We start from the raw sequence: 26598 nt of genomic DNA on the forward strand, positions 1-26598 counted from the left end.
GTCAAAGTGGCTAAGAAAAAATACGAAAAGAAAAGACTGGGAAGACTGGGCAGGTAGGCTGGTTGAATAATGTCCTTGACTTCCAAAAAGCCCTGTCTCCCAGTCTCCTCCTATGCCTAGGCCAGCGGTAGGCAACCTTGGTTCTTTTATGACTCGTGAACTTCAACTCCCAGAATTCCTGAGCCAGCATGGCTCAGCTTGGAAACCTCTCCCTTTCCCCTCAGCATGGTTGGCTAAGGAATTCTGGGAGTTGAAGTCCACCAGTCATAAAGCGGCCTAGGCCTAGGCCAGGAGTAGGCAACCTTGGCTCTTTTATGACTCCTGGACTTCAACTCCCAGAATCCCTGAGTCAGCATGGCTCAGCATGGAAACCTTTCCCTTTCTCCTCAGCATGGCTGGCTCAGGAATTCTGGGAGTTGAAGTCCACCAGTCATAAAAGAGCCAAGGTTGCCTGCCCCTGGCCTAGGCCCTTCTTACTCCCTCTTATCCTGCACTTGAAGTCAAGTGAGGATGAGCATTTGACAGTGGCTATGTGTCTATGACGATTCTCTGTCATCCAGGTCATGGTTGTCCCAAAGGTGCTTTTTCAAAAGGCAGCTGGACTTTCTTAGATTTTCCTTGAAGACATTTCGCTTCTCATCCAAGAAGCTGCTTCGGTTCTGACTGACAGTTCAATTTTGACAGTTCTGATAGTCAGAACTGAAGGAGCTTCTTGGATGAGAAACAAAACATTTTTTTAAAAAAAAAGCTCTTTTGGGACAGAGGCTAAAGTGAAGTAGGGAGACCCTGGGAAGATTGTGGGGAAAAGTCAATTGCAAACCTGCTGCCTGTCAACAACTCTGTGACAAACTGAACTGAAGCCATTTTTTTTTCATTTTGTCTTTGTTGCCACATTTTAGTTTAGAGATTTTAGATGAAAGAGGGGGAGAGGGGGATGTTAAGTTTCTCAGACATAACAATACTTCTGTGTGAGAATCAAGGTCAGTCCTGATAAGAGTCCTGGCGGGCTGAAATGCTGGGAGGAGAGCCCACGTTTTTTGAGATAATTGGTTAATGTGATTTATGACAGCAATTTGGGGTGGGAATTGCAACTGGTTACTTTATAACCTGAGGGAGGGGATTTTAGTCTTGGGTTCCCCTTTGTATGTGCCGATATCTTGTTTCCTTTTAAGGAAGAAATCCTTCGGCTACTAGGCCTTGCGTTTCCCTCCTTCCCTCCCCTTAGCTAGCACCATAATGAGAGGTAGAGAGAATGAAAAGCATTGAAAATTCAGAGGACAGGATACCACACAGAGATCATATAGAGACGGGGAGGGGGGAAGAGAGGAGTGAAGTGATGCCACCCTTGGCCTACTCATCTTCTCCACAGGGCTCCTTCAGATGTTGCCTCTGCCAAAATCTGGAAGGACCAGATGTTGTGTGGTTTGGTTTTTACCAATTGCCCTGAATTTTTTTATACTTTAATTTGCCTGCCGTGTTGGGAAATATCACAGGCTTTGGTAAAGAAAAACCTTTAGGAAATGTAAGGAAGGTTAAAGAAAAAATACATTTGTGAAGGAAAAAGACACAGGATGTGGAGGGAATATAAACGAGAGGAAATTTGTACTTCTAGAAGGTTAATTTTTTATCTTAGAAAATCCTACCCAGATGCTTTTTTTTGGTAGAAATTGTTATCTGGAAGAAAAACAGGCATGAGATAAAGTAATTTGCAGTGATTTAGTTCATCACTGAGCCTGCCCATTGGGGAGGACTAGTGTTGCTCCCATACCTCAAAGATTGTGACAACATTAATGTAGAGTTTTGTGAAGAAACCTCAGGGTTAATCATATCCTTCCCCTAAACCTCCAGGTTTTCTGACATGATTGTAAGAAGTGATCAGATGCCTTTACTTCTGTTTTCAGCTCGCCAGTAGCTTTTAGAGCTTGGAACAATCTTCTTTAAAAGCGCCTGTTGTGTACACAGCAGTCAGGCTGTGCAACATCAATTAGTGTAGAATGAGCAGGGATTTCAAGACTATTCCAGTTTTATATTTCAGCTGCTTCTAATAGAAGGATCCTGTTTGAACCGAACATCAACCCACCGTTGGAGCTCTGTGCTCAAGTCAAAAGCTATGTCTTTTAAGTGCAAGAAAATAGTTTGCATTAGAATTTACGCATGACCTTGTGACGCAGCCCCATTCAAACATGACTAATGACCAACAAAACTAATCACACTGTGGGTTTTGTGCAGTTCAACTGTGCACTTTATGAAGAAAGCAGAGCTGGATGTTACTAGTTTAGACAAATTATATATTGAACTCAGCACCATTTTCCTTCACAATGGCTCTGTTTGATAAAACGCTGAAGCTTCCTTATTGTTCTGCTTTCTAGGTGGATGACGAAGATCTACAGGACGAGCCTCTGCAAATAACTGTCCTTGATCATGACACTTACAGTGCTAATGATGCTATTGGAAAAGTTTACATTGATATCGATCCCCTTCTCTACAGCGAAGCAGCTACGGTTATTTCTGGCTGGTTTCCAATTTATGACACAATACACGGTGAGACTTTTCAGTGGTTATAAAATACAAGCGGTCCTCCATTTACAACCGTAACGGAGTCTGCCCACTCAGGTCATAAGGTGGGAAGGTTGTAAAGGAGGCCGTCACGCAACCAACGTGATTTGATGATTTTTTTGCGGTGTTTATAAGTGAATCACCCTGGGTTGTTAAGCAGATTAGCTGTCATTAAGCAAATGCCACAGCCATTAAGTGAAATGATTGTTTACTATGAGGTGTTTTTGCCAAAAAAAGAGAGAAGCAAATGCTGGTTTTCTGCAAAAACATGGTAAATTGCGGTCACATGACTGAGACACTGGAAACAGGCATAAATGCAAGCCAGTTGTCAAGGACCCAAAATGTAATCATGTAACCATGGAGGGGGACAACAGTCTGAATTCAGTACCAGGTTGTAAATACCATTTGGGGCTCCATCATAACTTCAAACAGTTGTTAAATGACTGATCATCAATCAAGAACTACCTGTATTTTTATCAGACAAAACCTGCATGAGTGTTGTGGGAAAAATTAGAAATGGGAGTAGGGTAGGGAGAGAAATATTCGTATAGTTCTTTTGTATATAAAAAAACTTTTAGTTCTTTTTTCTACGTGCTGCAGGAATTGTTCTTCTTAAATCTTGATCTTTTTTAAAAAAGATTTTTATTTAATCCTGCATGTTTCTTTTGTAAAGACATCAATAATTTTAGCAGGAAAAAAAAGTCTGGGTAGCGGGAATGAGAATTCAGACCAAAAATTGACTTCTCTTCATTCTTGGATTCTTAACGTGATCATTCAGACTGTGTTCTTTAAAAAGGCCTCTTTCTGTTTTCCAAAGACTTGCTTTTAAAAATGTATTTATGGCAGCATTGTGTGTCAATTTCTCCATGTAGTATCAGATTTAAGTTACGGTATGAGCTCAAATCCTTTCCAGAATTTGCAGGACAGAACATAAGGTCATTAAAGATGTTGTCTGTCCCCCAGCTGGCTTCCTGATGGATTTATTGATTCCTTCTTATGTTTCATGAGTCTGGAGTTTAAGTTTAAGTGGTGAGCAAACACAATAAAAGAAGAAGGTTTAAATGACATTAGGCTTGCAGTTAGGTCGCATGTTGGAGGGTTCTCCTGTAGCTATAATAAATTTCCTGCTGCACTCCCAGTTCTTCACTTAAGAGTGCCTTATATTTCTGGGATAATTTGTTTCCAAGAAGCTTTAATCCACCAAATGTTGGGTGTTTGTTTGTCTGTTTATTAAATTTATAGGCCACTCATCTCACTATCAAGCACCTCTCGGCAGCTTACAGTGTCATAAAATAACAGCATAAAACAATTGGAACATTGAAAACATGAAGCATTAAAAGTTAAAACGGTAAAATTAATAACAAACTGGAGAAAAAAGACCAAAACGTAAACACAGTGGAGGTGGGATCTTCTCCTAATCTACTAACCTCCTTCAGAATGGGACGTCCCCATCGGTGTCACAAGCCCAGCAGCAAGTTTCCAGGTCCTTTTGGTAGGCCAAGAGGATGGGCAGGACCCCACCACAAGGGACATGATATTCCAGACAGTGGGAGCCATGGACTCTTCTCCTGGACTCTGCCAGGCAAAATTCTTTGACAGGGTCCCGTTTTTGGCAAAAGTGCTGCATAGCAAACAATAGCACTAGCCCTTAGACTTTACAGCCCTCTCTAAGTGGTTTACTGAGTCAGCATATTTCCTCAAACAATCTGGGTTCCTCATTTTACCAACCACGGAAGGATGGAAGGTTGAGTCAACCTTGAGCCGGTCAGAATCGAACTCTAGGCTGTGGGCAGAATTAGCCTGCAATGCTGCGTTCTAGCCACTGCGCCACCATGGCAATAGGTTTGCTTAATGACTGCCACATTCTCTTTAACAACCACCACAAAAAGGATCGTAAAAATCAGTTTAGTTACATAAGTGACCTGCTTTACAACTCTCATGATGGTCACACTCCATTATGGTCGTAAGCCGAGAACTGGCCCCGAGTCCTACGGGAGAAGGGCGGTATATAAATCTAATAAAATAAATAAATAAACTACCTGTCTTATATTTTTAGAAGCTTATTTTCTGTTTGAAACTGTATGAATTGTGTGAGAGTTTTGAATGATAAGGCTTCAAACAGGTAACTTGGGTAAGCCAGGAACTTCAATTTTTTTGTGTTCTGACTTAAATTCTCACCCTGTTGCTTTTATTTTCACATCCAGGTATACGTGGGGAGATCAATGTGATGGTGAAGGTAGACCTTTTTAATGACTTAAACCGTTTTAGACAATCGTCATGTGGAGTAAAATTTTTCTGCAGTAAGTCGAAAACACATTTTTTTTGTATATTTAATTTAATTTAATTTATTAATATTTCTATACCGCCCTTCTCCCGGAGGACTCAGGGCGGTGTACAGGGCAAGAATAAAACACAGAGATTTACAAAAAATAAAAGATAATTAAATACATGCCCGATTAAAAAATAATATATGAAATATATGAAAAACGAAAGAACCGGTGAACCAATTCAGATCATTTAAGATTAAGAGTTGTGGGTGCTCCAACACTGGAAGTTTTTAAGAAGAGACTGGACAGCCATTTGTCTGAAATGGTATAGGGTTTCCTGCCTGAGCAAGGGGTTGGACTAGATGACCTCTAAGGTCCCTTCCAACTCTATTACTACTACTACAACTATTGCTGCTGCTACTGCTATTATCATCATCATCATCATCTTTAGGTTTCTTTAGGCATTCCCCACCAGATTCCTCTGTTGCAGCACCTAATGCATTCTTTGATCATTCTTATTAGTGCTCAATAACTTCCAGAATTGACTGGTTAGTGCAGAGTTTCACAATGTTGGCAATTTTAAAATGTGTGGACAGAATTCTCTAGCTGGCTTTAGGTTACTGGGTCCTCTCATTTGTTACAACTGTCTTTGATGGTAGTGAGATTACTTTTGATTTCTACTTTTGTTCTCTGAAATCATCTTCGGATACTTTGCCTCAACTGCCTTCTGTTCCAAGCATCCTGTTTGGCAGAAGTACACAACTTTGCAACAATGTAACAAAAGTTTTCTGTTTAATATATTTATTCATCATTATTAATATGTACTTATTGGGAACAGGGGGCTCCCTTGAATCAAAATTGCAGCATCTCCATAAGTTATTTTCACTGATTAAATATAAGTCATACCATATCTTCAACAGCTACGTCTATTCCGAAGTGCTATAAAGCCGTAATTATTCATGGATTTGTAGAAGAACTTGTAGTTAATGAAGATCCAGAATATCAGTGGATAGACCGAATCCGTACACCAAGAGCATCAAATGAAGCCAGGCAAAGACTTATTTCTTTAATGTCAGGTAATTTTGTTTTTAAAAAAAACAATTGGGCTGCAAGTAATAACCAATTTGCATTATTCTGCATTTTAATGATTTGTTTGTATTATTTAATTTATACCTTGTAAACTAACTTGGCAAGTTATAGCTACTATATCCTAAAAAGAAAGAGACAATATTTTGTTTGCATGCTATATATTGTAGTGGGTATAATGGATGTTGTAAAGGCAATGAAATTGCTTTTACATTTGTAGCTAAGAATCTACCCAAACAGTAATTGGTAAGCATTTTACCTGTTAACATATAACTTAATCCAACAATAATTTACAAACAGATGGTGGTGATTTTGAGCCTGATCTGAAACTGTAGTTAAGGTTATAAAGCAGCCACGTAGTCTCTGGCATGTTGGAATTTCAAAGGTCCCTTTGTATTGTTGAACTATGTAAATGTACATTTCAGGATGATAAATTTAGGCACTGAATGTGTGAACTCAGCCATTAATTTTATGGATTCTTTTTCATCCAGTTGGAAGCTAATCCAGCCCATTGTTCTAAGATAGGAATCATTGAGTTGATCTACTAGTTTATTTTAAAAATTTGTCCCAGAATTTTAGATGGCTAACCGTGAGCTCAAATTTTAGCATTTTTTAAAAAAAATTATGAATTGGAAAAAAATGCATGTATCTGACTACCTACAACTTTTGTATCTTGCTTTTTTAATCACCCTGTAAACCGCCCTGAGTCCTTTGGGAAAGGGCGGTATATAAATGTAATAAAATAAATAAATAAAATAAACTAGTGGCACAAGTAAAATATATATATATGAAAATACCACAAAGTAAATTACATTGAGTTAAAGCAGTGGATACAAAAACATGTACATAAAGGGGGGAAAATAGTGTTTCCACAGAGAAGACCTGGGTGAACTTAAGATGACAAATAGGTACTTTTAAAAAAATGTAACAGTAAATGCCTCTGAAAAGTAGTGACAACATTCCTGAAAGTAGGTGCTTTCCGCCTGGAAAAACCCCTTGTGTGAGTATCTTGGAGGGGACCTGGTCAAGGCAAAGGGGAAAAAAATTGCCAGTATTCCTAGCCTGAAGTTACCTTGAACCATCTATGACACGGGTCTTCAAACTTGGCCCTTTTGTGACTTGTAGACTTCAACTCCCAGAATTCCTCTGGGAGAATTCAATTCTGGGAGTTGAAGTCCACAAGTCATAAAAGGGCCAAGTTTGAAGACCCCTGTTCTATGACAAAAGTAGAAGCTTGAATCTGGCTTAATAATTACCAGCCATGCCGTGGCTTCATCACTGGTAAAATATGTAAATGGCTGCTGCCCCATTTTGCGGCTTGGCCAGTGCATTCTGCAGCTGCTGTAGTTTCCAAGCTAAAGGAACCTTTGACCTTTGGAAAAAGGAAATGTAGCAAGCTGACAGGCTGAGTAATCCCTATTTTTATCATTCCTTAGAAAAGTGTGAAGAAACTGTTTTTAATTTCCTAGAATCCTAGAGTTGGGAGGGTCCATACCGTAGAGTTAATCTAGACCAGGGGTAGGCAACCTGGGCTCTTTTATGACTTGTGGACTTCAACTCCCAGAATTCCTGAGCCATGCCTACCCCTGATCTAGACCAATCTCCTGCCCAGTGCAGGATTTGTGAAGCATTTTGGCTTCCAAGTGAATAGTAAACATCACTTCACTGGTTGAGACTACTTATCTTCAGGGATTTTTCTTTTTTTGGTATCTTAATTTTTATTTTATTTTATTAGGTTTTTATCCTGCCTTCATTGCTTATAACTAACTCGAGGCATTGGACATACTTAATCCTCTTTTCTGCTCCTATTCTCCCCATAACATCCCTGTGAGATGGGTTGGACTGAGAGAACAGAAATGGACCAAAGTCACCTAGCCAGCTTTCGTGCCTAAGCTGGGACTAGAATTCCCAGTCTCCTGGTGTTTGGCCCAAAGTCACCTAGCCAGCTTTCGTGCCTAAGGCGGGACTAGAACTCCCAGTCTCCTGGTGATTGGCCCAAAGTCACCCAGCCAGCTTTCATGCCTAAGACCGGACTAGAACTCCCAGTCTACTGGTGATTGGCTCAAAATCACCTAGCCAGCTTTCGTGCCTAAGGCGGGACTAGAACTCCCAGTCTCCTGGTGTTTGGCCCAAAGTCACCCAGCCAGCTTTCGTGCCTAAGGTGGGACTAGAACTCCCAGTCTACTGGTGATTGGCTCAAAGTCATCTAGCCAGCTTTCATGCCTAAGGCGGGACTAGAACTCCCAGTCTCCTGGTGTTTGGCCCAAAGTCACCCAGCCAGCTTTCATGCCTAAACCAGGACTAGAACTCCCAGGCTTCTGGGCTTTAGGCTTTAACCACTGTACCAGGGGTAGGCAACCTTGGCTGTTTTATGACTTGGGAAAGTCCACGAGTCATAAAAGAGCCAAGGTTGCCTACCCCTGCACTATACTATACTTGCCTAACTTCTAGCACAATTTAGTACAATACTGCGGAAAATTGAAGTTCGTTTTATCAGTGTTCAAAATTATTTTACATTAATTCTTCATTAAACGATGTGTATTTTTTTGACAGGGGAACTGCAAAGGAAGATTGGCCTGAAGGTCCTTGAAATGAGAGGAAATGCAGTGGTTGGCTACTTGCAGTGTTTTGATCTGGAGGGAGAATCTGGCCTAGTAGTGCGAGCCATTGGGACAGCCTGTACTTTGGACAAATTAAGTAACACACCTGTGTTCTTACCTGCATGCAATTCCCCATCCAAGGAGATAAAGGAGTAAGTATGAATTAAATGTTCCCTGGAAAGTTTCTTTTGTGTATTCGTTTCAAACTCATTGCCTATTTTTGTTGGTCTGCTTTGATTGAATATACACACGCCTGTTTCCCTTTTATGTTGACAACCTGTTTTGTGTTGAGAAACCTGAGTAATTAAAGCAAACCCTTTGACCAGAAGTTGTAGGAATAGTGTGGTTTGTCAGATGCCTCAGCTACATGCAATTCCTGTAGTTTTGCACCGCATGATGGAAGATGACATTAACCTGTTCTGCATTCCAGAGTGCTTTCTCTTCTTGGTGAGCAACTGAAATTAAATTGCGTCAGGGGGATGTTCGCATTTTCCCATGTATTTTGCAAAATAAAATCCCACAGGACCTCTGTTTTGAGCTATTTTTATTCTGAATGCCATTGCTTTACGTGGACTCAAGAGGAAGAAGTCTTCCGTGTAATTCTAAGCCAGTATGTCATCACTGAGTGCTATCAGGTTTTTACAACTGTCTGCAATACATCCCTCCCTCTTATTTAGAACAAATTAAGTTTTGCTGCCCTTTCAGTTAGTCAGTAGGCAATTGGCTAACTCTTGCGTCCTGCAGAAGTTGATGGAGTTCAACTTTTAGAATGAGCCAGAGAAATAGAAATAGCAGTGTGCCAATCTGAAACTACTTTGTTTGGGAAAGCTAAGAGCCAATGAGAATATATTACTTTATGTCTTGCAATTATATGGCCCTTTTTATTGAAATCTACACAGGAAAAAAATGGCTACAAAGCAAAGTGAGATTATCTCAGTCATGCTTACTGAAATGTTCAAATTATGTAATTTAACGTATTGGCAGATGCCTCTCTTTTATTTATTTTTTTCTTTTGGTCCAAGTGGGCACCCGGATAAGTGTGAGACTTATTTTAAGTTTTATTTAAAGTATACAATGACCTTGTTGCTTTTTATAATAGCACTTTTCACTTTGCATACTTAGACATTTTACACTGATCAGTAATAAAATTAAGTTGGTCCAGTTCATTTCTTTGAATTCAGATTTCAAAATTATTGGGGGCTTATTTTTTAGCTTTCCAGCTAAACATTTAGCAGAATTATAATTATATGTTAACCAAGTAATGCTTAGCTGTTTTTCTTTGTCTCAATTCTTTAGAGCAGGGGTGTAAAACTCAAAATGAATCAACAAGGGCACTGTATTCCTCTGTGTAGATTCTGGAAAACTTTGTATATCTTCTATTTAAAAAAAAATCAATTAGGTTTCACTTTGTTAAATATCAATCTCCCCAATTCCTCTTCTTGATATAAAGCATTGAGGAGGAAAAGGAAGGTCATGTGTGATTATCTAATAATGTCTTTCTTCATCTTCTCCAAATGATGATAATGAACTAATTGCATGCTTAAGTGTTAAGCTAACTAAATTGGCAAACTGGAGCCATTGCATCAGTGGATTGAATTTTTGGGAAGCTTCCCAATTTCCCATTCAGCCCTTGATTAAAATTGGTGGAATTTTGGCGCAGTGGTTAGAATGCAGTATTGCGGGCTAACTCTGCTCAAAGCCTGGAGTTTGATCTTGTTGGGGCTCGAGGTTGACTCAGCCTTCCATCCTTCCGAGGTCAGTAAAATGAAGACCCAGATTTTTTGGGGTGATAGGCTGACTCTGTAAACCACTTAGAGAGGGCTACAAAGCACTGTGAAGTGCTTTTGCTCTCGCTAGTAAATCCATGGGCCACATTGGGAATCCCCGCAGACCTTACATTTGACAACCCTGCTTTAGAGTTTGCTCCTCAGCCACGAGCAAACCGCAACTGCAACCTTCCAGTAACTAGAACAGGGGTACCCAACCATGGCAACTTGAAGACCTGTGGACTTCAACTTTCAGCATTTCCCAGCCAGCATGGCTGGCTGGGGGATGCTCAGAGTTGAAGCCTCACAGGTCTTCAGGTTGCCAAGGTTGGGAGGGACCCCTGAACTAGAGCACCCTAGATTAATTTTTTTTTAAAAAAATGTAACTTTGCCGTATTTTTTTGTATGTATTTTTTTCCTCCCCCTTTCCTTCGATCTCGGCTGCAAATTCTCTCAGGTCTCTGCTGACTCATCCTCCCAACCATGGATGTCGTTCGACTCACAACAGTCCAATTCACACTGCTACTGGCTCTCGGCTTACTCAGAACTTCTCTGTGTCTGTTCCCACTCTCATCTACACTGGTACGCAGCTGCTCAGATTCAGAAGCTGGGGAGAGACAGGCGGCAGGCCCAATGGCAGGCAGGCAGGCAGGCAGGCAGTGTAGGCAGGTACCTACATCCCTCAGCGTTCTCCTCCTCCAGATAAGTCCTTTGTATTCACCTGCTAAGTCAGAGGAAACAGGAGACCTCGAGGATAATCTTCTGATCTCTCTCTCTCTGTGTGTGTCTTTTTTTTTGGTGCTTTATTGTGCATACCTGTTTTCTTTTTTCCTTTTCCCTCCCCCCCCCCATTTCCAATAATGACATTTGCATCTCAGGTGTCTCTGTCTGGTAGTAGGGGGAGAAATGTACATTTTGATCAGGCTTCAGGCTTGATCGTGATGTTCTCAAAAGGGGTTCTGTGCGAGATGTCTTAAAACTGGACCGACAGGTAAGGCCTTGCCACAGGTAGCAGCGCTTGTGAGTACCAACGTCTGGCTATGATTCTTCTCTTTCCGCTTTGTTTTTAGCTGTGGTAACCTGCAAATGCTAACGGATAAGGAAACATTGTTTTTTTTAAAAAAAATTCTTGGAAATATATACGCGTCTTTATATATATATATGTATATATATATATATATAAATATATATAAAAAATATTTGTCTTGCGTGTACGTCAGGGCACAGATATCTATATAATCTGCAACATCGCTTTGTTTTCTTTTGTAACGATCTGGTTCCAAAAAAAAACATGCCTTATTCTCGCAGCCATGGATTCTGATGGGTTTTATGTTCTTGTTTACTTTCCTGCTTTTCGATGCTTTATGCTTTAGCTGTAGTTTTTGTTTTGCTGGTCAATAATGCCCATTTGCCTCCGCAAAGTTGTGCGTGTGAACAACCTCGTCCAATGCCCGTGGGCATCGGCGATCTAGCTTCCCACCTTAAGTGAATCATTGGCCCTGTCCCCTCCCCCGTCCCTGTCCACATCCTGGTTTCGGGATCGTCAGCCCTGTCCTTTGATGTAGGATCACTGAATCTGTTTCCACCTTCTTCTGGCAGGATTCCTTTCAATGAAGATCCCAACCCCAATCCTCATTCATCCGGACCCTCCACCCCACTGAAAAACCAAATCTATTCCTTTTCACCTTCCAAGTCCTACAGTCGACAGTCCTCCTCTTCCGACACAGATTTGAGTTTGACACCCAAAACTGGTAAGGTGCTTCCACCCACGTTATTTTAATTTGTTTGTGATTTGTTTTTGCTGAATTTGTGTTGTTTCTATTTTAGCTTTTCACTCACGGCCTTTCTCTGTTTTGGGCATCTAGTAGCTGCTGTTTGCATAAATCTTTGAATCGTTTATTGAATGAGTTGGCAGCTGGATATCTTCTGCAAACTGACATAGAGCCAATGCACTAAGATTACCCTAGGGCAGGGGTAGGCAACCTTGGCTCTCTTGTGACTCATGGCCTTCAACTCCCAGAATTCCTGAGTCAGCTGACTCGGGAATTCTGGGAGTTGAAGTCCATGAGTCACAAAAGAGCCGAGGTTGCCTACCCCTGCCCTAAGGAGTTGTCTTTTCATTTCCTCCACATCATATGGTAAATTATGGGCACTAAAAGTAACCATAATATGTTTGGGAGATAGTCCACCATGTCTTTTGGAAAATGTGCAAATAGGTGTAACAATTTAAAACTTTTCTTGTATCTGCACGTCTTTGCAATCAACTGAATAAGGCCTGGCTGACTGTCTTTTGAGCTGCTTTGAGGACGACAATAAGATATCTTTCACGTTAGAGCAATCTTCAGTTTTCTAAATCTTGATTTAGAAAATGAAATTCCATGTTAACTTTTTACCACTGTCAAAAAAGTAACTTAAGATAGGACAAACCCAGATAGTCCTCAACTTACGACCACAACTGAACCCAAAATTTCCATTGCTGAGCATGAGAGAGGTTAAGTGAGTTTTGCCCCATTTTACAAGCTTTCTTGCCACACTTGTTAAGTGAAGCATTGCAGTTGATAAGTTAGCAACACGGTTGTTAAGTGAATCTGAATTGCCCCATTGACTTTGCTTGTCAGAAGGTCACAAATGGCGATTACATGACCCCGGGACATGGCAGCCATGAAAAATGCGAGTTGCCAAGTGTTTGAACTTTGATCATGTGATCATGGGGATGATTTTATCTCTTTTATTTAAAAATAAAAAGTAAAATGCAAAGTACGGTATCTTTTTAAAACTGAAGGCTTTAAAAGCGAGCTGTTCCCATTTCCATCAGAAAAAGTGCAAAATTGTTCTGAAAAGGGGAAAATTATTTATTTAATTTGGTGTTTACCAAATTTCCGCACCATTCATCTCTCCTCTGTAACTTACGTACTTTTTTTTTTTAACTCCCAAGGAAAATGGGTATTCCTCTCCTATAAAACCCATTTGGTGTGGAACAAGCTTTTTTTAAAAAAAATAAAAACAAAATAAAGCAGACTTTCACAACTTTTAAAATGGAGAAATAGTAGATGAAGTTTTCTTGTTGAATGTGCCCCTTCATCGTGCTGTATTTGTCATCCTGTGAATTGTAAATCTGTAACGGTTCATAATGCTGCTCGTTGTTTGTTCATTTTTTTTTACAAACCTGGTTTTGCTTGAGTCATTTTGCTTTTTCTTTCCTTTTTCTTTTTCTTTTCTTTTGTCATTTTCTGAAATCTACCATCTCTTTACTGCTTTTCTCCGCAGCACTTCCCCTGTGGGGACCCAAGATTTACCTGCTTCCCAGTTCCCCAACCTTATCTTGTCGTTCCCCACCACTCACAAAGCCCCATCTTCTCTGCTCCGAATCTAGCTCTAACCCTCTTCATCCTAGCCCTGTGAACCCAATTCTCAGGAAAAGTATTTCTTTCACTGAAGAGCTACTTCTGGCTGCTTCCGGTAGGATTACTCATCAATCGCCTTGATGGTTTGGGTCAGGGGTAGGCAACCTTGGCCCTTTTATGACTCGTGGACTTCAACTCCCAGAATCCCTGAGCCAGCCACCCTGAAGGGAAAGGTTTCCATGCTGAGCCATGCTGGCTGAGGAATTCTGGGAGTTGAAGTCCACCAGTCATAAAAGAGCCAAGGTTGCCTACCCCTAGTTTGGGTCGTGGCACCAAGCACAGTCTGAAAGCTTCTTATAATTTCTTTTTTTCTTCCCCCTAGACCCGTTTTAAAATCCTAAAACTGCTGGCTACATGACGTTGACGTAATTACTCTCCCAGGATTGGTTTTCCATTCCTTTCCTTCCTCTCCCCCCAAAACTTTATCGCTATTGGTTGTTTTTTTTAAAAAAAATCATTTTTATCATGCCTTTTTAACATTCTTTTCCCCTCCCAAATCTTTATGAGATAGATAATTGGTCTTTATTTCTTAAAAAAGAAAAAAAATTGTGGTACAGGCAGTCCTCGCCGTACGAGCACAGTGGAGGCCAAAATTTCCTTGGCTAAGCAAGACAGTTCTTAAGTTAATTTTTCCCCATTGCACACTCTTTCTCGCCACAGTTGCTAAGTGAATCGCTGCAGTAGGAACAGAATTGTCAAGTGAATCTGGCTTCCCCATTGGCTTTATTTGTGAGAAGGTCACAAATGGTGAATCATGTGACCGTGAGACGTGTGACATACATGTCCAGGATAAGTGAAGTAAGTGTAAATAGGAACCAGTTGCCAAGCATCAAAATTTTGATCATGTGACCATGGGGATGATGCCGCACCGGTTTTAAGTGTGCAAAGTGGCCAGAAGTCACTTTTTTTTAACCCAGTGCTGTTGTAACTTCGAACGGTCACTAAACGAATGCTTGTAAGCCGGAGGACTACCTGTATACAGCCGTCCATTTCCGGCCATGTTTCCATGCTCCTCAATTTCGAATGGGAAGAACGTTCTTCTTTTTCTTCTTCAAGTCATTCGTGTTACTCTGTGGATCATCATGTGGCCATCAGTCCTGCTTTTTTTTTTTTTTTTTTGGTACCTGCAATTTAAACTCCCTCCTAAATGTTCACGGTATAAATGTTAGTTTTGCCTGTCCTTTCACAAGGCTGTTTCAACGAATGTGAACTTGGTTGATGCTGTGGAGCAATACAAGTTTGGGCTGTTTTCTTCCTGCCCGTGAAGTATGTTCCTTTTCTACAACAGCCTTCATTCCATTTCTGTCTCTGCTCTTAGTATCATATAGTCCCCTTGTCAGACAGATTTGACCGCGAAAAGAAAAAGAAAGAACAATGTGATTGACTGCACCATGCAGAATGGGACTATATGGATGCTAATATTTGTTTCCTTATCCAAAAACAGCTAAAAATGGAGGTTTCAATAGGACAGGCCTGACCAGGGATACTGTAAACTTAAATTTAATCGTGCAATCGAGCAGATTTGATTAAGGACCTCTCAAGCAATCTTAGATGGTGTAAATTAGTGTCCATTTATGTTCACATTGTGTTTGTCCATACTCTTCCTTTTTTCACACAAGCTGCAGGATGAATAGTTTTAACGTAATGTCCAATCCTGGAGTTTCTATCCAGAGAAACGAGGATTTTTAAGCCACCTCTCCCCCCACCCCAAAATTTAAAAATTAGCTTTCATTCTGGTTCGTGTAAGCATATAAAATTGTGCCCCTGGACTTAACCAACATACTAAGGTATCTCCCTATTAAATAGTTTGCTGATGGTTTGTTAAGAGAAATTAGAATTCTCTCCTTATTAGTTGTAATTGTGGGTCTGATAAGGAATCCATTTAGCTCAGTATTATTAAGGCTGATTTATCACTGGGTGATTGGCATTTATGACAATTGGAGATACCCAAGACTGATACTTGGAACTTTGAATTTAAATTATATCTTTATGACTTAGGTGCAACCTTTTCTGAATAAATTTAATGGAATTACTCTGTAAACACTGATGTGACATGCTCACCGTTTCAGCCTTGAAAATACATTATTTTCCTTTATGCCTTTAACTGTGTGTGATTATACTCTTTTTCTAATAGCTGTGTGGGCTCCTTGAATTACCTTAGAGTACCAAGTTTTAGTCCCTTGCTATGTCAAAATGTCTTATCTATACCAGTGATGGCGAACCTTTTAGAGACCGAGTGCCCAAACTGCAACCCAAAACCCACTTATTTACTGCAAAGTGCCAACACGGCAATTTAATCTGAATACTGAGGTTTTAGTTTAGAAAAAACAATTCATGCATTAACATCTTTTGTCTTAAAAGAAAAACACAATAACAAAGCTTTGAATGATACAAACAACTTTTTACTGAAAGGTAAAACTTTGCATTTGGCATGCTTTTGAACAATTAATGTGATTTTTGCTGTTGTATGCATGCTGATAATTTGTCTAACATTGGCTTATACTTTGTAAGTTTGAGAGCAACACATGCAGCACTCAGGGCCTCTGTTAGTTTGTTTCCGGTGTCAGATTTGATATAATTCAAAGCTGAAAACAGTGCACTCACTCCGGAGGCTTGTTTTGGCTAGGAAGGGGCTTGAGAAATGGCTTTTTCCTGTGAAAACTTACCCAAAGAGCAAGGTGCATGTGCCCACAGAGAGGGCTCTGAGTGCCCCCCTCTGGCACACGTGCCATAGGTTCGCCACCACTGATCTATACGGTTGCTAGAAGTCAAAAAAAGACTTGATGGCATATAATCATGTGAAAATCTATATATCTCAGACTGCAGTCTAGTAATGCCATCTTTAAATACTCTGAAATATTTAACTTTTGAATTCTGTTTGGGTTTTTTAAAGGTTCAAATTGGGCTGAGGGGCATAATCTTTAGCCAGTGGCTTACTAAAGTTTACATCTAGCACGATCATGGTTAATAGTTTCTGCACATAAATCATAGGCTACGTGCACACTAATTAATTATTGCTTTTAAGTAATTTATTTATTGTATTTGGGCACTATGGTTTAATCTGTTTTTAATTTTTGTATTTTGGTATTTATTGCCCTGTTTACCGTCCTGAGTCCTTCGGGAGAAGGGCAGTATACAAATTAAATTAAATAAATAAAAAATAAATAAATTACAGTTAAAAATTATAGCCTGTTAAATGAAGCTGAGGCTTACCTTTTTCTTACTACACATATCTTTTCATAAATTAATTGATACACAACTTTGGCTTTTTGACCATCTCAGGTTAGACTTTCGCAGGGTTGTCTACATTTGCTAGTCATCAAACATGTGCCATATTTTTAATATAACTTTGATGTAATGTCTGTTAAATGTTTGATTTCACTTTGACTTACGTGCTGATGTTCTCTAGGAATGGGAAGTGGTAGTGCTGGAAAAGAAGGGGGGCCTTTAAAAGCTCTGTTAAGACAACAAACTCAGTCAGCTCTGGAGCAAAGGGTAAGAAATTCATTAAATCCTGTTATATATTTGATGTGTACCAGCATAGTTCATGTCCAACGATGGGATTAACTTCTCGGAAAATCTGTGTAGGATTTTAGCCTAGAGTTATCACTTTAGAAACACTCCTGTATTTCCCTACTGCTGTATAGGAAAACAGCGCCCTGTTTCCTTTGTTATTAAATGATTATCCTTCTGCTGCAATTGTGAATTATATAGGCTGTCATCTTTATTTGGGCAGAGGAATTAAATGCACATGCCTATAAAGAAGAGATTTACGTCATGAAGATTTTCATAAAAGTCATTAAGGTTTTCATTGGTCTTTTTGCTGATGGCATAAAAGGTGTGTAATCAAGCTGACACTCCTGGGGTTATTCGTAACATGGAAAATGATATGGCTTCGTTGGAAAATTGGTAAATATATATATATATGGTAACAGCAGTTCAATGTTTCTAAATGTAAGATTGTGCACTTAGAAAAACAGAATCTTCTGGCAGTGGACAAGTACTGGAGGTACAGCGTTAGACAGAACAGCAGAAGAAAAGGACTTACAGCAGATGACTGCAAAATGAGTAAACAATGTGGCCAGGCAGCTACAGAGGCAAACAAAATTCTAGAGGGATCTCCAGCAAGAAAAAGGAGGTCTTAATCCCACTATAATAGGGCTTTAGTCAGACCCTATATAGAGCGTGGTGGCTCAAATGGTTAGGACTCTGGGTTGGTGGTTTAGCAAGCCCACGTTCGAGACTTCAGTGCTACTGCGGGGAAGGGTGAGATCCTGTCACTCGCTCCAGCTCCTTGACGGAGTCACGAAAGGAGCCCCCAAGGATGTAACCCAGGCAACAGTGATATCTGTTCAACTCAGAAGCACCTTAAATGGTTCCTCCGACATGAACAGGATGAGGTCAGACCCCACTGGGAATACTGTGTCCAGTTCTCACTTAAAAAAAGATATTGATAAGACTCAGCGAGTCCAGAGACGGACAACGGGTGGTGGAACGATTAGGTTAGGGCAGTGATGGCGGACCTTTTAGAGACCGAGTGCCCAAACTGCAACCCAAAATCCACTTATGTATTGTCGGGTGCTGGGTGGGCATGGCCCATTGGGTGGGTGTAGCCCATTGGGTGGGCGTGGCCCATTGGGTGGTCATGACTGCGGTGGTACCGGCAGACTGGGTGGGACTAAAAAGTTCAATCAATTCCAACTTTGCGAGATCTTTTTTTTTCCCCACGAGAAGTTGAAATTGATTGATTGAAACTTTTTTTTCTTTGCACACGGTGGCGGAGGCCTAACGCGAAAAGGTTTTATAAAACCCAGCTGAAGGCCTAGGACTGGGGCGATGGTGCGCGTGCTCACAGATAGGGCTTTGCGTGCCACCTGTGACACGCATGCCATAGGTTCGCCACCATGGGGTTACAAAATGTATCAGGAGAGATTGGAGGCATTGAATATGTACAGCCTGGAGGACAGAAGGGAAAGGTGGGACATGATTGAAACCCTTCAATATATTAGGGGCATGAATAAGGTTCTAGAACGTAGTATTTTCAGTATTAAGCAGAAATCAAGGATCCAGGGGCATAACCTGAAACTGACGGGAGGGAAGTCCAAATGTAATGTTAGAAAGTATTACTTCACAAAACGAGTAGTCGATGCTAGGAACCAGCTTCCTGTGGAGATAGTGGGTCAGTCATCAGTAACTGAGTTTAAACATGCTTAGGATAAACCAATGTCTTATCATCTAACCAAAAATTAAAAAAAAAACAAGGGCAGAGCAGATGAACCACTAGGTCGTTTTCTGCCATCTGCTTCCTATGTTTCTATAAATTTGAGCGCATAAATATATGCAATTTGTTCACATCAGCCTATCTTTCTCATAATTCCTACTTCAGTCAACTTTGAGCTTAAACCAAAAAATAATTCACCTTCATCTGAGGAGTGTAATCTAAAGACACAAGCTACCTTCCTCATATCCCACACGCCCGCTTTAATTTTATATCTTTAAATGTTTAATTCTGATTATTAGAGCTGAAAACCACATTGTGAACAATGACCTCACTTTCACTCGGTGAATTTCAAGTCGCTTGTAGCAGTGAAATTTTACTTGAATGAAGAGGGCTCTGCCGAACATGTTTTTATGTCACGTCCCATTAAAATGTGGATTAATTCAAAATGAAAAGCAGTAGCATTGTATCAGTGGATAATTTTCTCCCCATTTTTTGTGTTACCTATTGCTAAGGGAGGATCGCCTCATAAATTCTGTAGAAGGCGGGTATGTTCCAAGTGTTGTATGACACTTCACCTCTTTCTCTTTGTGTTCATATTTATTTTGAGACTCGTTTTTCTACCTCGGAGCTTTTTATTTGAGGAATTTGGAGTCAGTTATTATTTTCTCCACATTCCTTTCGGAATTGTTCCTAGGCAGAAAAAAAATCGAGAAAGCTTCTCCGGAACTTTTAAACAATCCAGTTGCTCTTTTCAGTTCGGCATGACTGTACGTTTCATGTAACGTATCATTTTTTTATTGATTTGATTTTGTAATATTTAATTTGAAAGCTAACAAAGGGGGAAAAAAAGTGTTGACTTTGTTGCTTATCCTAATAATTTATATATTTTCTGGATAATGGGTTTAGTCTTTTGGTTGATACGCAGTAAATGTTTTCATTCTTTACAAATGTTGACTTTGCAGTCTCCGTAGTTAAACGTACATTTTTTGTAAGTCACAGCCATACAATTTAATAAGAGATCTTTAAACGATTTTGCCTTTAAAATGACGTATTAAAAGCTTCTTCACAAATGACATGCATAGAGAATATGCATGATGCATGTTCAGATTAGCTTCATATTGGAAATATGATTTTTTTATTTGCTTCTGCTTTCCCCCCTATCAAATCAAGTCCTTTTGGGCATTTATAGTGCAGCGTGTCCAATAGTGACTCAATGGTCCTCCATGGGAAATGTTAATAGTATAATAGCTATCCTGAAATATAACGTTATTTAAACACTGTATCCTAAAGAAACTCCACAGCTGCTACTAGGTATTTGTAAACTTTACTACTGCTTATGTGCATAATTTGTACACTGCAATAGAGTTTCACAAAAATTGGATGGGAATATCTTGAATTAAGATATTAAAGCACAGAAATAATTCATTTGATGCTTTTCATTAGGTATGTTCTTCACCTAAAAATATTTTTAATCTTCTCGGTCTAATAAGATTTTATGAAAATAGGTCATGGATTTGCATATTAGTTACTCTACGTAAATAGAAATAAATTCAGCAGGGTCAAGGCAGTATAGCCAATTTGGTGGTTGGTATTTACCTAAAATGGTCCACGAACTAAAAGATGCAGATGTCAAATTCAAGAGAGCCCACGTTTACCCAGTGCAAATACAGTGAAACCTTGCTTAAACAAATTCTCAGTTATTCACTAACAGCTCTTAAACACAAAAATAAATCGTCTTAGTAATTTGCCATTTGCTTGATAATTTCATCTTGCAAATGACATTAGGTAAAACCTCTGTATAAATCTGGTCTGTCCATTGTATTAAGGTCTGGAAAACTGAGAAAATTTCACTGTATATGCCAAATGATTACCAAGTCTCCATGTTACTTAAATTATTAATACGGGAGAATCTTTGTAGCTCGGGATTGCCATGTGTGGTCCTTGGCTGTCTCTGAGCTTGCTTTTTTTTTCCTTGCAGACCCAAACTAGGTAACATCCTCAGTGCTAGTAAGGAGTGTAGTTTGCTGTCAGTTTAAACACTCCTTACTAGCACTGGTGGTGTTACCTAGTTTGGGCAATGAAATGTCTGCAAGAAAACAAGCAAGCTCAGAGAGCACCAAGGACCCCTCATACTGGGTATGCTGATGATACCCAGCTTTTTATTTCGACCCCAAACCACCTCAGTGATGCCCTTGATGTGATGTCCCGTTGCCTGGAAACAGTTCGGATCTGGATGGGGAAGAACAGGCTTCAACTCAACCCTGACAAGACTGAGTGGCTGTACGTACCGGCATCTCGGGATATTCAGAACATTCCATCTCTTTCTATAGGGGGTGAGTTATTACCCCCTGTAGATAGGGCTCGCAACTTGGGAGTCCTAGATTCACAGCTTTCCTTGGAAGACCACATAATAGCTGTGACTAGGGGAGCCTTTGCCCAGGTTCGCCTGGTGCGCCAATTACGGCCCTATCTAGACCGGGATGCCCTGCGTACGGTCACTCATGCACTTGTGACCTCTCATTTAGACTACTGCAATGCTCTCTACATGGGGCTGCCCTTGAGGACCACTCGGAGGCTCCAACTGGTACAGAATGCAGCCGCGAGAATTGTGTTGGGAGTCTCCCGATACTCCCATGTTACACCTCTACTCCGTGAGCTGCATTGGCTCCCAGTTGTCCTCCGGGTAAGATTCAAGGTGCTGGTAATGGTTTTCAAAGCCCTACATGGCATGGGTCCGGAGTACCTTAGGAATCACCTGCTGCCAGCGTCAACTTCCCTCCGTCCAGTGCGCTCCCACAGAGAGGGCCTCCTAAGGGTTCCGCCGTTCGGAGAATGCTATCTGGTGGCTCCCAGAGGGAGAGCGTTCTCTGTGGGCGCGCCTGACCTATGGAACCGTTTACCGGTTGAGCTCCGGATGGCTCCCGACCTTCGCTCCTTCCGACGCGACCTAAAAACCTATCTGTTTGAGCAATCCGGTCTGGTCTGATGGGTTCTGTTGTAATTATTGTTTTAAGGTAACTTATCTTCTACATTAATGTTTTCAATATCTGTATTTGTGCATTTGATATTTATGTCACTGTTCACTGCCCTGAGTCCTTAGGGAGAAGGGCGGTATACAAATCAAATAAATAAGTAAAGAATAAAGATGGAGTATCACAGAAAAGGGGGAGGGGAGGTCAAACATGGTTCGGATAGATGAAACCGTTTAAAAGAACTTCAGGGCAAGGGTTTCTTCCTTAAAGAGCATTTTATTTTAGGGAACAAGATACAAAGGTGAACCCAAGACTAAAATCCCCTCCCTCTGGTTACAGTGTTACAAGTTGCAATTCCCACCCCAATTAGCTGGCTACTGCTAAGCTTGCAAGCCGCCCTGAGTCTTCGGAGAAGGGCGGGATATAAATGGAATTAAAATAAATAAAATAAAATAAATCACATTCACCAATCACATTCACCCAGCTCTCTAACCCGCCAAAATGTTATCAACAATGACCTTGGTTCTCACACATATGAATTGTTTTGGCTAACTGAAAACCGCATCTCCCCCCCCTTGTCCTCCTCCAGCTAAAACCTCTAAAACTATTAGGCGGCAACGAAGACAAAATGAAAATGGCTTCAGTTCGGTTTGTCACAGCATTGACAGATTGAGCTAGACCTGCCCAATTGGATCTGATCTTCATCAGCATCTCTGAGTCAGCCCGGGGCCAAGAGATATAATAGGGGATCATTAGCATATTGAGGATATTTGACTCCCAACTGATGGATGATCTCACCTAGTGGATTCATGTGAATCTGAAAAAGGGAGAGAGAGTTGAATCCTGGGACACTCCACAAGTAACAGATCGTAAGTGTGACGTGTCAGGATTGAAACTAGGCGCAGAGCCAACACAGAGTAGTGCCTTCCACTTGCAATCCCTGAATCTACCGAAGAGGATGCAGTAGTTGGTGATACCGAAAGCTGCCAAGAGATCAAGGAGCACTAGGCTGATTGTACCGCCCTAGCCTGGCTCCACTGCAGATTTATCAACTAGCAAGACCAGTGTGGTCTCCATAACTGCATATTGGCCTGAAATCCAACAGAAATTGGTCTAGATCAGTTGCCCCCAATCTTTTGAGCACCAGGGGCCGGTTTCATGGGGAAGCATTTTTCCGCGGACCGGAAAGAGGCGTGGTTTCGCTTGCATCCTGTAGATGGGGCTTCACTTGTTTGTACGGACCGGTTTCTGGCCTGCCGCGGCCTGGTGCTGGTCCACAGACTGGGGGTTGGGGACCCCTAGTCTAGATAATCTGTTTCTTCCAGGGGCCTTTACAGTTGAAGCCTAGAATTGAAGCATTAGATTTCAACAGCCACGTTGTATGAATCCTTATTTAAAAATAAATCGCCACAGCAATTTTTGTCCCAAGTAAGTGTACGTAGCATTATAATAAGGAGAAGAAGCAGTAAATGAAATTAGTACATAAAATTTCAAAATAAAAACAGGTGGGATGCCACAGTGCAGAGCTCTTTAAAATGTGTTCCCCTTTTAAGGCACTCGCCATAAAAATCCAACTCCAGCTTTCTATGGTGTCACAGTGTATGGTTAACAGTTTTGTCTAGCAGCCGGATTACGTGGGGGGAAAGTAGCATTTTAGTGGCTTTTGAGATGTCTGCTGCCCCAAGCAAACTGGATGGCATACATTTTGCTTGCTTAATGCATAATGTAAACCAGGGAGAGGCAACATCATGATCATGGACACCAGCGTACACACGGCACCTCCTTTTATATCTACGCGATTTCATTTTTTTTGAAGAGCAACATGCTGCAATGTCACCGTTTAACATCGGCATCATTTGCACATGGAACCCCCCCAGAGACATTTTTAGAAAGTAAAATGGTGTGTGTGTGTGTGTGTGTGTGTGTGTGTGTGTGTGTGTACAGCCCAGTGTTTTGTTGGATTATGTGAACATCTCCTAAGTGGTAGAATGCACCCTAGGGGGTAATTCAATTTACCTTTGGGGAGTGAGCATTAGTGTCCACACAGCAATCCTGCAAAAGAGTCCGTGTGACTTTCCCAAAACTCTACCTGTGTCTGTTGACTTGAAGAGGTTGCCTGCTCCTGGTATATATTTGAAGGCAGCCTTTTCCCAGTTGTTTTCTTTCATTTGTATTTCATGAAGTCCATGCATGTTGAGTTGGTGAGCAATAGAACCAGTTCATGAGGTCAACGGCTGTTTTGTTCTTCTGGTTGGCACAGGAATTTCCTTTTTTCACTTTGACGACGTTTCCACCAGGCTTCCTTCTCCACGTTGGTGGAGTCGTCAGCGCCCGCTCTGTGAAGCTCTTGGATCGTATCCACAATCCAGGTATGTTATAAGCCTAAAATCTGTTTACATTTCGTTCTGACCTTGTTTCGTTGTGTTTATGTTTATCATTTGCTGGAGGTAAGAACTTGGAAAATGTTTAATGTTTAAGCATACAGAGTGTTTAGCAAATATTTCAGACAGCTTCCTTGTAATGTTTGGGGGGAAGGAGACTATATAGCTATATAACTCACACTCTAGAAGTAATTGTTTTCATTTTGTTTCCAGAATCTGAAATTTAAATGCCTAGTAAGACTTTGAATAAATAAGTGCAAACCTATTAAGTCTTCTGTACTATCTCTTTTTTTAAAAAATCGGTACGTTTTGATGCTGAAGAATGCCAACTGACACAAATGATGATGGTTTAGATAAGGTTCTTAAAGTTACATAAAGTGTCTTCAAAAGATCCATTTAACTCAGAATTACATTTTGGAAATAGGAAACGGCTTCCTCCAACTAGTAAGGAAATTATTATAGAAAACTTTCTTAAAGATGTCAGTGGAGATTCTCAATCATCCAAGTCATGGTTGTCCCAAAGGTGCTTTTCCAAAAGGCAACTGGACTTCCTTTGGTTTTTTTTCCCCTTAAAAATATTTCGCTTCTCATCCAAGAGAAGATGCTTCTTTTTTTTTTTTCAAGGAAAAAAAACCAAGAAAGTCCAATTGCCTTTAGGTTTGCTAAAGATGGTTGATTCCTAGTGCCCAATCTGTTCTACTAAGGCTAGAGAATGCATTTCAGACGAAGGTCTTCTTTCTTGTAAGGCTGGTCTTTTCATTTTCATTCTGACTATAACCAGTTTTCCACATGCAACAGAATGCGCATTGGGCTTGGTGGAGTCTTAATGACTCAGGATTAGTCTGGGAATTATACAGTTAGTGCAGGAACGACTAGCAAATAATTGTTTAGATTTGTCCCCTTGAAAAAAACATTCTACGTGCTTTGCCTGGCATGGATTTAAGCTGGGCTCTCCAAACATGGCAATTTCAAGACTTATCGACTTCAACTCCCAGAATTCCCCAGCCATCCAGGAGCTCAAGCAACAACATGACTCTGGAACAGAGACGTTTTTCCTTATATAGATAGCATTAAAGCCCACATCCAGCTTTGCTTATTTTGTTTGATCTTTTAGCCGCTTAGAGCAGCCTAAATGGTAGACACATTGATGAAATTAAAAATAAATAAATAAAGATCTTCAGTCTTTGAACAGAACGAGCTAGTCCAGGGATAGGCAACCTCGGCTCTTTTATAACTCATGGACTTCAACTCCCAGAATTCCTGAGTCAGCATAGCTGACTCGGGAATTCTAGGAGTTGAAGTCCATGAGTCATAAAAGCCGAGGTTGCCTACCCCTGAGCTAGTCCAAATGGATTATATCTTTGAGCAATAACTAGAAGCAGCAAATGTGAATGCTGCAAACTTTATTATGAGCACAAAGCTCCCCAAACAATGTTCTACTTATAGGTTTTTATTCTGTAGTTGCTGGTCCAGGGTCTATAAGAGACTGGGTTAGATTCTTGCCCTTCCCCTGCCTATCCAGTCTTTTTAATTAGATGGCCAGATTTCTAAATAAATGAATAAATAATTAATAATTCTATTCATATAACAGGTTCCATCTTGCCAATAAAAATAAATTGTGATAATTGACTAGGATGGAAGTTAGTTGGAATTGCTTGTCTTTTTGTTGTGGTAAGGTAAAGGTAAAGGTTCCCCCGCACATGCGTGCTAGTCGTTTCCAACTCTAGGGGCCGGTGCTCATCTCCGTTTCAAAGCCGAAGAGCCAGCGCTTGTCCGAGGACGTCTCCGTGGTCATGTGGCCGGCATGACTAGACGCCAAAGGCGCACGGAACGCTGTTACCTTCCCGCCGTAGTGGTCCCTATTTTTCTACTTGCATTTTTACATGCTTTCGAACTGCTAGGTTGGCAGAAGCTGGGACGAGTAACAGACGCTCACTCTGTTACGCGGCACTCGGGATTCGACCCGCCAAACTGCCGACCTTCTGATCGACAAGCTCAGCGTCCTAACCCACTGAGCCACCACGTCCCTACTTTTGTTGTAGTACAGCTGAACAAATAAATGTTTGATAGGAGACACATTTTTTTCTCCAAGAAGTTTTGAGAAATTTTTCTTAGGAATGTACCAAGTTATCCAGATGAGTCCTTGAAGGCTGATTACAGCTTGTAGTCTTGTCTAGTCTTTTCCTATAATTCCCTCCGGTCCCTTCCCAACTTCCTTTGGAGCAGATACTGATGTGACTGGAAATCTCCATTAGGAACAAAAACAGCCAGCAAATTTACCCACAGGTGTGTATTGTCCTTGTCCCCAACCCCCGATCCGTGGACCAGTACCGGGCCACGGCATG

General features: G+C 40.8%; 1 protein-coding gene across 10 annotated transcripts in view; it reads left to right on the top strand.

Annotated features, from left to right (window-relative positions):
• The window catches only part of C2CD5 (C2 calcium dependent domain containing 5), a 92651-nt gene that overhangs the window by 7479 nt on the left and 58574 nt on the right, over positions 1 to 26598 (top strand). For 4 of the 10 annotated variants that reach the window (XM_083365279.1, XM_083365282.1, XM_083365281.1 and 1 more), the window contains exons 3-9: positions 2370 to 2541; positions 4761 to 4856; positions 5744 to 5899; positions 8463 to 8661; positions 11875 to 12026; positions 17089 to 17174; positions 24133 to 24241. In XM_083365279.1, coding sequence (XP_083221405.1) covers positions 2370 to 2541; positions 4761 to 4856; positions 5744 to 5899; positions 8463 to 8661; positions 11875 to 12026; positions 17089 to 17174; positions 24133 to 24241 — 970 coding nt within the window. Of the gene's footprint in view, positions 1 to 2369; positions 2542 to 4760; positions 4857 to 5743; positions 5900 to 8462; positions 8662 to 10620; positions 10937 to 11874; positions 12027 to 13542; positions 13735 to 17088; positions 17175 to 24132; positions 24242 to 26598 lie in introns of those variants that run through there. The other 6 variants (XM_083365287.1, XM_083365288.1, XM_083365286.1 and 3 more) reach the window with 5 other exon arrangements.

This window comes from Vipera ursinii (assembly GCF_947247035.1).
Source record: "Vipera ursinii genome assembly, chromosome: 6".
In the NCBI taxonomy this organism is placed as follows: domain Eukaryota; kingdom Metazoa; phylum Chordata; class Lepidosauria; order Squamata; family Viperidae; genus Vipera; species Vipera ursinii.